This window comes from Varroa destructor, unplaced genomic scaffold, assembly GCF_002443255.2.
Source record: "Varroa destructor unplaced genomic scaffold, Vdes_3.0 BEIS01000007.1, whole genome shotgun sequence".
In the NCBI taxonomy this organism is placed as follows: Eukaryota; Metazoa; Arthropoda; class Arachnida; order Mesostigmata; family Varroidae; genus Varroa; species Varroa destructor.
The window spans coordinates 6,988,160-7,001,881 of record NW_019211460.1 but is presented as its reverse complement, the minus strand read 5'-3'; the positions used below and the strand labels follow the sequence as shown (position 1 = coordinate 7,001,881).

Genomic DNA, 13,722 nt, shown 5'->3' with positions numbered 1-13,722 from the left:
GACAAACAGAAACGATAAATTGTTTGTAATGCTTGTTTATATTGTTTGTAATGCACTTCGTAATGCTTGTTTACGATGAGCTTTATTCTTTTTTTCGAGCCGTTTCGCTTTGTATAAACAGCCTCAAAAAAATAACTGAATTATTCGTTCTTATGGTAAATCAAAAAAATTTGATATCGTTTACAATCAACACGGCATACTTCATTCAACACACATGTACCTCATTTTCACGCTAAAAGCAATAGTGAATTGTCTGAATGATTAATTTCGCCATACACGAGCATAAATAACCTAGCGCACTGGCGGATCAATCTTCTTGAAGAGAGCAGTGAGGAAAAGTAACGGAAATACTTTATCTGTACAGTCTTCACATAGAGACAGCCTCTTTGTGTAATCTTTTTTTTTTCTTGAATGAGCTATATCTTCGATGAAACCTGCAGACTGGCATTCAACGTAGGCCTGACTGAAACGTAACAGCAAAGATATGTCGACGTCTGCTTCTAGCTCTAACACATACAAGACGATAGAATCGGAGTACTAGTACATCTAAAGACGCAGAAGCCTGACGTATGATGCTCGAACGGCCATCGATGTTACTAAGACGTTTATAATAAATTTAAACCTAAACGTAGCGAGATCTCTATTAAAAGATACATCAACCGTAATGGCTCCTGTTACAGGTTACTGAGACAACTCCTGTAGCTGCACCACCGCAGATCCCCGTCAAAACGTTTCAGCCAGTCAAGGTAAGATATCCGTTAAACAATGCAGTGAAATCTAATATTTACCCGAAATATTATATTTTCACTGATACTATTGGTATGGAAACGTTGAAATTTACCGTATCGTTCGCGTCTATCGTTAAACTATGTTAAAACATCACCGTATTTCTATAGCCAGTAAGACATCTGATCTCGGGTGTTGTTGGCAGATACATGAGTATGCAAGGCCGTACTGCTTGAAATCGACTTTAAGAACATGAATTTTGTCGAGCTAACCTTAAAAAAGGAATCATTAAGCAAAAGTATACCACGTCTGGTTCTATGAGTGTAATTGTGCTTGCCTAGTGTGCTATGCTATACTAAATTTCCCTTTTCCGTTTTTAGCAGGTTACGGAGGGCCTGCCACTGCACACAACTCCCGCGTCTGTCCAACGCTTCATACGAACGGCCGAATGGGTTGAAGGGGCTCAGAGTGTTGACCGCAACGTTCTTCTTACGGAACAGGTTAAGCGAAAGGCTCCTACCGACAATCAGGTAAGCCTAGGCTAGTTGCTCTGTATAACAATAATAATAGTAAACGAAAAGTATAATACTCGAGGAGTACTTATTGTTAGAAAAAATAAGAACTTTAAGTTGTTCACTAGGGAAGCTAAGACGAATGAATTTTTAAGAAGTTCGTGAATACCTATGTATATGATAGATTCTTACCACTAGTCTGCCTTCGGGGATCACTCTTAGGTTCGAAGCGAGATCTAACCGCAATTTGTGTTTCCTTCCTATAGACCACTACAAGCATCGTGAGTCAGCAAGACTATTCGACTCCCCGTCAGATGGAACCACTATCGACTTCTGTTTACGTCGACCAGCATACAAAAGTTGTTTCAGCACCGCCTATTCCCCCCGTACAGGTCTGTTTAGAGACTGAATCTGCGACGACTCTCTTATTTATATTGAAACCACGAACGATAGGGATATGAACGAGAACATTCAGGTCCATATGTTCTTTACGATGTCTTTACCTAATCCAGTATTATTTGCTTCATCTATGCTTACTAGAATGGGAACCTTTTCACCGGCATTAGAGACTGATTTGGACATTGACCCTACTCTATGATTGCTTGGTAGCTTGCATCCTAGGAACAGAACTGGATGTCGTATAAAGATATATAAAAAACATTTTGTACAAACCTATTGAAGTAATTTTATCAAAAGGAATTGTAAACCTTACACGACGCAACTCTGTCGAGCTCTATATTTTACTCGCGACGTGGCCTCACGCCCCCGCTTGAACCGAGATGTGGTCCAGAACTGAGTTTTCTGCTCAGCTAGCTTTTAACTTTTTCACGCTCTAAACACTTTTTTATATTGATTCAGGTGACTCCATCATTACCGGTGATCCATCGCACCGACGAAGTGTCAACCGTGTCTATAACAATGTCGGACGCGACGCCCCCAAGCGCTCCTGTTCAGCCGGTGGTTCCCCCTTCACCTAAACCAGCTGCGATGCTCTCAAACGCTCAAAATGCCAAGGGACAATATTCCTTTCGTGACTTCACAGATAGCAAAGTAATTGTGCATGCTTATACCAGTAGTTATAATCATTGATCTTAGTAGTTTCACTGTATTAGATAGAGTCTCAAAATCACTACTCCGAAGCCGATGAAATTGGATTGAAAAAAAAAACGTGCGTACATAATGTAGCTTTGCATTTTGTATTACTGGCGTATTACTCGTATCTTTAGCTATTTGAAACATTTTTGATTGAAACAGATTTCAAGAGATACATCGTCATTCGTGCATCTCGAAACCCACGTTGATGCGATCAGCCAGACAGAACTGCAACGTGCCACAGTCACCCCTCGACGACAGCAGCCGCCTCCAGCCGCCCCAAGTTCCTTTCCTACTCAAGAACCCGTCTACCAAACTTTACCGTCGACGAATCTCACGAGGTCATCGTCAGCTGATTTCAGTCTCTTTACACGACATCAGGTCAGAATTAACTACTATAATAATTAAGAAATTAGCTTGGTTATATATACGATTTTTCTGCGCCGCCCCCTTGAAATTTCAGCTAATAAAATAAGTAAATAAATCGAAGTTCGAAATCGTAAGAAAGCTATCTAAAGTGTGTCTGTTGCACTTTTGTGGTCGGCTACGAAAGAAACTATATTGAGATTAGATTTTCCAATGACGCAGTCTCAACATTTTTTTATAGCTCGCCCAGCGTAAAGTAGACACAACCATGAGCTCTCGACGAGACGATATCCGTATGGCGTTATCAGAGAAGATTTCGAACTTTAAGGAGAGAGAAGAGAGTCGGCATATCCAGGCGCCCTGTACATTGCCTCATAGACGTGTCGCTTGCGGAACGAAAACCTCGTTGTTTACGAGTGGCTTTGAGGAGCTCTCCAGTCCGATGCAGACCGAAACTCAAGCGGTATGCACTGCTCGTCCAGCCTGCTCTAGCCTAACAAAAAAGGTTTCTGCGAACGGCGATAACGGCGCCGATATCAACAAACAGAAAATCAATGACGAAGCACTAACAGAAATTTCGGTATATTTTAGAGATCTACTTAGTTACACATCTTCTGATGAATCTAGGCCTACAAATTTACACGGTGACAATTGCAGTCCTGAGAGGCGAAATTCTCATTTGAATTCTAGCAGGTAACGGAAGATAGGAAACGAAGGAGCTATTTGAAGCAGAGAGCTGCCCAAATGCGTACAATAGAATAATTGAACGAGACATCTTTCTGCAAACGCTAAAAATTATGGGCGGGATGACTGAACCCACACATTAGCCCAACCCTGTTATGAGCCATATAGTACGGTAGTCAGCAAACGATGTGTGTACCGACAACCTTTAGTGTTTATTTTACTTATACATATATATATATATATGTATTAAGTAATATTGGTAAATGAGCTTACCTGTAACATGGAGCAGTCACCATTTGAAAATGTGTTGTATTTCCAGCAAGTTTGTGGTAAATGTTTGCCAAAAATAGCTGATGTGATCATTTTTGTTGCGTGTTCAAACTAACCAATGTCCGTAATATGCTAAACCAGAATCCTGATACTTCCCACAATCAGAATGCACAGAAATTCGTTTAGCAGTTGGTAAAATGTTCTGCGTAGTACAGTATAAACCCGCTAAGCACGAGAAATATCTCTGAATGCCCCTATGGGGGTGTGTGTGTGTGTGTGTGTGTGTTAAAATGCAATGTTTTGGAGATCTATTTGGTAAAATTATAAAAATGTTTGTGTAATAAAATACAGCAACTAACCAGTGTCTTGAATTTATAGTTATACTTTTATGTACGGTCATTGTCTTGAGGGTGTACCAAGCCTAAAAGCACTATCCTAGGTTATCCTGAAGGTCTGATTTGCAGGTCTCATATGTACCGTAGATGTGATAACGTTACACCTAGAATTCTACATAGTTTTAGGCGCGAAAGCTCATTGTGATCAAGTGATCGTTGAATAGTAGAATATTGCAAAAGAATCGTCTGTCGGTAGCGATTCTGATCCAAACGAACTTTGAGTTATATAGTCCGGTCTTGTGAAAGCTCTATGCAAGTATATCTCACAAGTAAGGACGCTGCATGACCAAAGTTCACTAGGGCAATATACGATCTAGCATTGTGGTCCGTCAAAGGAGCGCACGGATTACACAAGGCTGTTTGATGAGACCTCCGCAAATTTTCGCGGCGACGAAAAGTCTATAATCGACTCTTAGAGATGAACTAGACGTCTCACAGCAGTCTTGAGTTCTTGCCTTAGTATCCTGTTGTTTGTCTCAGGTCCTTGTATTCAGCCTTATCTCAGTAAGTTGATGAAACCCTTCAGTAACAATTGTAAAATGTAAAAATAGAAAAACTGGTTCAATGACGGTTTCTATGAAGATTTGATATTAGTTGACTCAAATGAAATTTTATCTCAGCAGCATGGCCTTTTTTTGCGATTCCCGACGAAGACATACGTTTACTACTTGGGCTTTTTTTTTTTTTTTTTTTTTTTTTACTACTGAAATGTAATATGTTGGATAGTTTTAAGTCTAAGAGAGCAAAAATGAGTACATTTGATGAAGAGTAGTTGCAACATTTGGTTGGTTTCGAGACAACTTATATAACGAATAGTTACGTAATTCATCAAGTTTCTAGCGTCGAAAGTCTAGGGGGAAAATCGACCGATGTACGAAAAGTAATTTCGGTGATGCGAATGCCGAAGTTAGCCTGTTATGGGCCTAGCGGTAGAAGTTAAAACTTAAAATTTGCGCATTATTGCTAAGAGTGCAAACTGTGATCTATTACCTAGGAGAGTTGTGATGTTGCAATGTTAGGAGCAATCTGGTAGTTGCTATTACCGATACTGTTTCTGAAATTGATTTATCCAAAGGACGACTTTGTCAGATAGCGAAGAGCAACATTGCATGAGTTAAGTGTACTTCAATTTGCTACAATGTTTATTAACCCTTCCGTTAATCTACTAAACATTAAAAACACCGAAGTGTGTACCGTAAAGGGGAGAACGCACGTAGATTTTAACACACCTTCAAGGATCCGTGAATAATGATAGGACAATTCAAAAGCTGCTACCGCTGCCATTGTTAGCAGGCGATTTTCACATATGTAGAATGTAATATATTGAAATAATGCGCTTGTTGATGATAGGCATGTGTGTTAAACTTTCGCAGACTTGGCCACCACGCGGTATCATTAAGAGCGCACCTTCGCCTGTTAGCAAAAAGAAGACGGTGATTATCGAAGAGAAGCCAACTCATTCCTCTCAGGTCAGTGACCATAAACCAATGAAGTTTGTCGAGCAAAGTTGACTACTCTTTAGTTACCGGCGAGTATGAAGTTCACTCGATATCGCTTTATGTTTCCATAGGTGTTCATTTAGAGAGCACCGACGGAAGTTTACCCTATTTCGTTAGTGGCATGAAGTCAGTATAAACCATGTACTAGAATAAAAAATATTATATGGTAACAGATAGACGCTAAATCATAGTCAGACGGAGAATGGTTTCCTTTGATCGGCATACAGGTTCGTCCCCCGTGGTTCCTGCAGCCCTTAGTCGATAGGCTCGAGCGAAAAGGTGCAAGAATAACTCTGACATGTATTGTCGAAGGATGTCCCATGCCAACCATTCGTTGGTAAGCTCTTAGCTCCAGATATTTTGTGCACGTTTTAGTTTGAAAAAGAATCTTATCTTTTTGAAAGTCAATGCGTTATGATTTTGGCCATTGTAGCCTGAATAGGCATATGTCTAGGTGCAGTAAGTTAACGATCGCCAGTGTTCGCTTCGATTAGGCGATGCCGTCCATATATGACGCACGTCAAGCCTGGACGTATATTGAGAGTATTCGTGGTGGTCACTTACTTCCAAGTTACTTTTTCTCTCTTTTAGAATTTGCTACCCAGTTGTAAAAGAACGATAACAAAAGGAACAAAATCATTGTTGCTATTAACAAAAATCAAGTGCATACGCACGCTACCTGCTAAATCGCAATCTGCGAAGGAATCGCCAAACTGTAGTAGACGCTTTTTTTAGATAACAAATGCTTACAAAAAAAAAAACTCAAGTATCATGGATTATATCGTTGACAGGTTCAAGGATAATATGCTTCTCGCGAATGGTCCTGACCATCAAATATCGTTTGACTCAGGTATAGCGAGGCTGACCATACCTTATGTGTTTCCACAAGACTCCGGAAGGTACGTGAGTTGTTTTCATGTAACGAAATATCTGCCACTGAATTACAAAAAGCTTAGCCGGCAATTTCATTGTCAGCCTAAAACAAGGTTATATGAGTTATCGACGTGGTACCCAGTTAATTTTCCACATGTGAAAACTAAGCGTGCCCTGATAGCCATCTTTCTCAATGTCTAGATCCGAACCAGAAGTTTCGTACACTAAACGAGGCTACTGATTGTGGCTATAGCAAACAACGACCCTATGAATTCAAATGTTCGTACACGGATACTTGTTATGATATCTACATTAGGTACAGAGATTTAATGGCTTGAAAAAAGGCTTTACGGTAATGTGCAATCTAAGAACATTGCTCGTTTCAGATATGTGTGCACAGCCACGAATGTCGCTGGCAGCGTGATCACATCATGCCTTGTCCATGTCAACTTCTTTAAAGGTGTGTCCTTAGTGCACAATACTTACTAAGTTCAATTTTCTACGATTCAATACGATTATGTAGTGCTCGTACAACGAATTCAGTAACATAAGTTATTTTTATGTCTATCTCAGCTCAGTATTTTCACGTTCGCTGTTATCAATCGGCAAATCTCTTATCTTACATGCGTATCAGTAATACCTGTGCCAATTCCAACACTACAGTCCTATTACCTTACTTCATAATTGAATACCAATCGATTGTCGAAAACGTATTTAGTAAAACGTAAAATTTCGAAGTTTTCAGCCTTAGTTAAAGAAAATATTTCTATATTACTAAATATGCGTGCTTTTTTTCTTTATCGGGGACGTCCCGCAGTTTTCCGGACACGCTATAATTCCACCATTGTAAACCTTTAGAGGTTTTTTTGGCGAAAAGTTATAACAAGTGATTTCTTTACATCCCTTTACTGAAATTAGATTAATACCCCCAAGGGAGTTTTGAGGAAGCCGAAGTAGATAACAGTCTAATGGCGCACGGCTAATACAATAAAGTTTCCCGTCCAGGTTCTTTTAATTTTGCCTGATTTTTTGTAAAAATTATTGTTGCGCGCGATCCACTTGTCGTCTCGATGGTGTCGCCACGTTTCTATAGGGTTTGGCAAGGGGAAATACAATCTATTTTGTCAATTTGTGTGACATCCGAAAATTTCTAGCCAACTTAGTTGAAAACTATGGTGGATGTTTAGTCTCTGGGCGGCATAATGGCTACTGAAGTGCCGGTGTTGCTCAACCTCCGCAATGATTTCATAAACTTTTTTCCGTAACTGATGGACTCCTACGAAGAGCATCCTTCCCATCAAAATTTTCAAGACAAAATGACCTTTTGAACCGCATCATGACACGTCTCGGCCATCAGTTGGCCTGGGCAGCATTTATCTGGGCAGCATTTATGCCGTTACCGTATAATAGAATTATAAAATATAACAAATCTCTAGAAAAATGTCACCTTTCAATCGGAAGTATGACTAACACAGTTACTGCTGTCAATTCTCAGCTGTGGAAAAGTGACCCGACCTGGTTCACATTATTTGAGATAGATAGGTGACTTTGATGAGAGGGGCAAAAAGGGTAAAAGCAGAACCAAGGAAGAACTCGTTTCAAATATACGTTCCAAGTTATACGTTAAAAAATCAACATCGCATGTCATTGCTGCAAAATAATAGCGGGAACTATTCACGCTAGAGCCTTGGCAGCGGAATAAGGGTTAAAAATTTCGATAATTTTTTCTATTTTCTAAATATGCAAGATAGATTTATTTGTACTGGTAGCAATGTTCAGCGATAATGTAGGCGAATATGACATTAAAGCTTTTTCTTTAACTTACCAATAATGCAACTTTTCGTTTAATTTAAAAGTGTTTCGTATAAAGATTTTGCCAGTATTTTTGTAAAGGGGTGTGATTGTAAAAATTTGGAAAATGTTAAACGTTTCATCAAGCTTCTTTTGGTATCCGCATTGCACGAATGAAGCGTTCACATCAAAGGAAACTATATATATATATATATATTCAATCTTATGAATCAATATCGTAATTTTGCGTTGTGAAAACTACTGACCTTCGTAAGAGCAACGATGCGTCCATTTCCAGAACACGGAGCAGTGATCGACTTGAGACACGCTTCTTTTAACGCTTGTATATTGATATTCAGTTGTGGAACGTCAGCCTTAAAACTTGAAAGGCAGCCGAAAATATATATGACAACAATTCTGCCTTATATTAGAGTTTTCGAAGTTGCCGAACAGGCCGCCTTCCTTTGTGGCAGGCCTCGGGAAAACAAACCGTTTTAGCTAGTCAGATGCATAGCAATGCAATGAGACCATCCGCGTACATGTACGTCCGCTCGGGTTCATATCGCCGCCCTTATACCTGTATAGCTGGTTTTTTTTCCAGGCCGGGCATGCAAAAGCAAGAGACCTTGGGCTGAGCCTTCCCTTTTCCACCGATTAGTCCCTCATTGTTCTCTGAATCTGATTATTTCTCAGTGTTTAGCTAGGTGGCTTCTAAACCAAGTACCGCCAGGTGTTAAATTGTACTTTGGACAATATAACCATAGGAACAATTTAATGAACCTTTCTTTTTTAGGTATTCTGAACTTTTCTGAGCTGGCCAGCAAAATTCATTCGCATATATTGCAAACGTACCTCACATGCCTAGACGAGCACAATGATTTTAAATTATTTTTTTAAAGCCACAACGGTTCACGTCTCGAGAGTCGTCCGCTATTCATTTCTTACCGAGCCAGAGCTAATATAAAATTTCCTAGACTTTTCATACTCGGACTCATCGTCAGCATTACCGTAGTATTGCCATTGCGCTCTCTCGTGGTTAACATCGTGCATCTATTTTAGGCTAGTGGAGGAGCTGAAATTCAAGGTAAACAGTTTCCGAATTTATAAATAAGTATATAAGTAACGTAAATAAGATCTCGCATCAGTCCGATTTTGAAAATAAGTGTTTAATAGGATCCACCCACACCGTTCGAGATCATTATCGTGAATTATTTTGTCGTTGCCCGCTAGATGGCCTCTGTCCGAGAGAAAAACATTTAACAGACTAAGTGGGCGGGTGACGAGCGTCTCGGAATAGGCGACTCATGACCAAAATCTAAAAGAGACTTGCCACCAGCGAGAACTCCTGAGGCCCCGCCTCAGAACAAGAAATTTCAGAATGGTGACGGAGCGGTTCTTTTACCACGACTGTCTAAGCTGTAGCTCCTGGCAGCATGGTTTAGTCATCAGCTATATGTGTCAACGTTCAAGCGCCCTTATTTTGGGACAGGACCACCTGCAAAAGGGTTTCAGCTTAGGCTTATCTCTGACAGTTCCCGGCCGGCCTTCTATATCTATATAATTTTTTTTTTTTGTTGTTTCGGGAGAAGCTTCTCTTACATTTAGTAGAAGTGAAATTGTTTACACTAGTTATGGTACGATCGAATACGGAACAAAAGGTCCCTGGCCTGTCAATTATTCGGTGACTTTTTTAGAATGTTACGTTTTCGTTTTCCAAAAGGTGCCAGAACGTCATTCTTCGCTTTGGTTAGAATGACATTTTATCTGAGGTCAGATCGCGCCTTTGGAAAAGTTGCGCTTTTAACAAAATAACGCTGCAAAAATAGCTCTCTGACTTCTGACTAAGCTAGGCTAAATCACAAGCAAGGAAGTAGAGGAATACATAAAATGATTATATTAACTAAAAGTATCAAACATTGACAATTCATCTATAATTTGGTTCTTTCCAAAACGCCTGCAAGGGAAAACTGGTGCCATAGTTGTCGCGTCATCGATGATCAATAACGTCGGTTTTAGGTTTTAGGGATCTTCTTGAGGGGGGCGCGAATTTACATGACGATAGGTTAGCGCTTTCAGCAATCGTTAAAAGTGCCCTAGAGCGACGTTTCAGCTCATTTTGAGATTACGTCTGGCAATTTAGGCCAGCACTTGTCGTTGTACATTGAGTACATTGAGATTTTACGTTGTTCCTCTCACATATAGAAGCCTTCTAGGGTGGTATTTACCCAGAACGAAAAAGGGTAAGAAAGTGGAAGTGTTCGAAAATCAAATTCCATATATAACTAGACAGAAAATGCGCATGGAGACGTCTATATTCCAACCGAACAGAGACATCCGAATTAGCCGCGTAATCCGAGGGTTATTTGAGATCTGTGATTTTTGACGAAATCAGACGATTCCGAATCGGAATTACTTAACTGAAGTGTACACTAACAATACTGTTTACGAACTACCTGCGAGTTTCTATTGACAAGATTATTATAGTAAATTAACAACACGTTGTCGTTAATTTCTATATTCTGTGGAACAGATCGTTGAGTATTCTCACGTCGTTCTATGAAATAAGGTACCCGCGGAGCGTACATCAGCTCAGCTTCAACAAAGCAATCCAATGCGAAACATACGAAAACAACTCGGAAGAGTATCCATGGGGAGCTAGACTGCTTACGGAGATAGAGTTATATAAATATCTATATAAATATCATAAACTATCGTTTATCATTACGTTCTATGTTAGAAAAACGCATTTTCTGAACTGCATTATAACTTGGAGTAACCTGTAACTTCCATTGGATCCCTACTGAATTCCAAGTATATTAAAATTGAATTATACATGGAGCGCTAGTACATTAAGTGCTAGCTTAAGTACAACCACACGCACGGAAAAGGACGCCACCCGCATAGCAGCTTCCTTGCGTGCAAATATTACCTGAGAGAGGTACCTTATACGTGACCCTGACCAATGCAAGACAAAAGCTAGCAATTGTATCAGCACGAGCTAACACCTGGACGAGACCAGTACAACGTTAAAGACGCTTCAAAGTTGACCGGCATCGGTCACCAAAACGACTGGGTAAAGCCAGCTAGAGAAGTTTAGCTAACGTGAGCCTATTGTCAACTTGAAGAAAGCATCTGACCTAAGCCTAAGCCTAAGCCAGCTTTAAAAGCATGCAATTAAATAGTGCGATATGGACCAAGTTGTATGTGTTTTTGGTACTTCACCAGGGGAGGTGTAGTTTTGAAGCACTATTGTTGCCGCACTCGCTGCTAAGGTCACCAAATTTGTATCCATATAAACACCCAACCAATTCCATTTTATATAGCGCACGTATCTGTGCTCGTAAACGCTTTAGGGTGTTTTAATATCTTTGAAAAAATGCATGTGTGTGCACTGTCCATATTGCCAGACTTTTTGTGGAATCTTAAGCTAATTACGATGATATCTGGAAGAGCTCTCGGATAAGACAGATATTAACAAAACTGGGACAAGTTTTATACACACAATTGTCAACAGTAACCTTTCCTGTAAGCTGTACATTTACTTAGTTTATGAATACGTTTTAGAAGTGTGTGCTTCAGAATAAATCTGTATTAAAACCCCACAGAGAATTACTAGTAGGGATAGTAAGATCTGAGTTTATAGCAAAAAAGAAAATCTAACACAAAACCGATATTCGAATTTGTTCCGGGCTTTTGACGATCATAGTTATGGCGGTGACAGAGAGGACGCTGTATGCCCCCCCCCCCCCCACATTGTCGTCATTTGTAACAGCAGATCGGATTATTCCGAAATCAGAATGACGCTAAGCTCTTGCCCGGTGTCCTGATAACACGTAACACGACATGAATTCGCACGCCCGGCATGCTCCTCTGATAACTGAGAAATGAATCGGACTTCAATCAAATCTCATATCTCTTCGGGCATGTTACCAAGAAAGTTCGACAATGATCCGAAGAAAATTATATGAGACTGCTAGTGATTTGCTGTCGTGTTTATATGAAAAGATGTACGAACACTTCAAGTTAAAGGTCACTATACACAAGGATTACGCTGTATCGTTTATTTATATCTTATCATTCTGTTTGTTTGGGAAACTAAGGCTTTATTTGGTAGCCATATTCATTTAATTATATCATCACACGTAAGAGGCAGCGTATAGTGTAACTTAGCCCTATCACAATCCTGAGGCAAGTTGAATTTCGAAGTTTACAAACATTTCTGATACAAAACTTAATTCTTGATACAAAAATATAAACTAAATTGATATGACAGAACGAAACCATGATTAATTGTTGAACTAGTGGTCAACAATAGTAATACGATGTGTACCTATAGTTAATGAAAATACAATGCAGCAGTCAAGTAAATGCTGATTTCTTCGATAAAGCCCTCAGAAAGGGCGAAGAAGTTTTTTGTTTTTTTGTTGAAATATAAGTAGGCAACTAGGATAACACTGTCGATGACTCAACACGTTGGTGGCAACATTGATGACATAATTATCATCCCCGGCTGCTGCCATCGCTTGCCACTCAGTCGAACTATTTCGGCTATGGCCTGGCGCAAGGCTTCTTCTTTGGATGCGGCCGAGTATGAGTGTTCCTGTCGTCTACGACCGTTCAATACGCACTCTAACTACAATGCCTAGGTTCGGCCTATACTAGTACGGTGATTACTCTAGGTTTAAGCCTAAGGAGGCTGGTCTATAATGGTGCCGGTAAGTCGACTGACTGCGGCAGCCGTCTGGCGTCGTGAGCAGCACCGATGGCTACCGGCACGAGGCCTAGCGTGATTACACAGCAAAATATGTTGCAAGAAAGCAACAAGCAGCTAGAGCAGCAGAGCGGTGGCGCACAACCAGTCGACACAGCAGGACATAATAGGCCGCATCTTGCGAGAGACCGGGCGTGTTTTTCGGCTTCAAGGCTTGGTTATCATAGATTTCCAGCCGGTTCAGACAGGCAGCCTGCTTACCTTAGCTAGCAGTCCTGCGCACCTCTTTCGTCAGTGGTTGTCTGGTGGGTGGAGAGAAGGCCGGAAAGGGCTTTTCCGTGCTTGTGCCGTAAAGAGATATAGGCAAGATCCGAGGCTCTAACGAACAGAAACGAACTCCAGGCCAACCGACGGTGCGTTGTCACTAGCTGCCTTGTCATACCACTAAAAACTCAAATCTTGCTTTTTTTTTCTCTCTTTGCCTTAACTCTTTGCACACAGTTCTACGAGGCTCACTTTTTACGAGGTTTTTCCCTATCCTTAGTTATGCAAACGTTACTTTCATATGTATCAGAACCGAGTGACCGAGGAGTGTCGAATTTTATTTACTGTGCTATTACGCGTCCGTTGTTAAGTCTTAGTAATTTTTGACCCTTCAATATCACTGGTATCAACTTATAATTGAAAGAAAACCGATTGCATAAATGTATCTATAGCCTAAAGCCCCTAATTATAATAGTGTACAGTGATTTGATAGAGAAGTTGATATTAGTGAGTGATCGTGACCAGCATGTGCCATACAA

The 13,722-nt window shown here is 40.3% G+C and overlaps 1 protein-coding gene across 15 annotated transcripts in view; it reads left to right on the top strand.

The window, feature by feature from the left end:
• LOC111254245 (uncharacterized) overlaps positions 1-13,722 on the top strand; it is a 143,383-nt gene that overhangs the window by 22,147 nt on the left and 107,514 nt on the right. For 12 of the 15 annotated variants that reach the window (XM_086976117.1, XM_086976112.1, XM_086976115.1 and 9 more), the window contains 10 exons: positions 681-746; positions 1,107-1,256; positions 1,505-1,630; positions 2,097-2,288; positions 2,493-2,711; positions 2,938-3,159; positions 5,419-5,514; positions 5,772-5,881; positions 6,336-6,443; positions 6,804-6,877. In XM_086976117.1, coding sequence (XP_086832243.1) covers positions 681-746; positions 1,107-1,256; positions 1,505-1,630; positions 2,097-2,288; positions 2,493-2,711; positions 2,938-3,159; positions 5,419-5,514; positions 5,772-5,881; positions 6,336-6,443; positions 6,804-6,877 — 1,363 coding nt within the window. Of the gene's footprint in view, positions 1-680; positions 747-1,106; positions 1,257-1,504; positions 1,631-2,096; positions 2,289-2,492; positions 2,712-2,937; positions 3,160-5,418; positions 5,515-5,771; positions 5,882-6,335; positions 6,444-6,803; positions 6,878-13,206; positions 13,333-13,722 lie in introns of those variants that run through there. The other 3 variants (XM_086976113.1, XM_086976111.1, XM_086976122.1) reach the window with 2 other exon arrangements.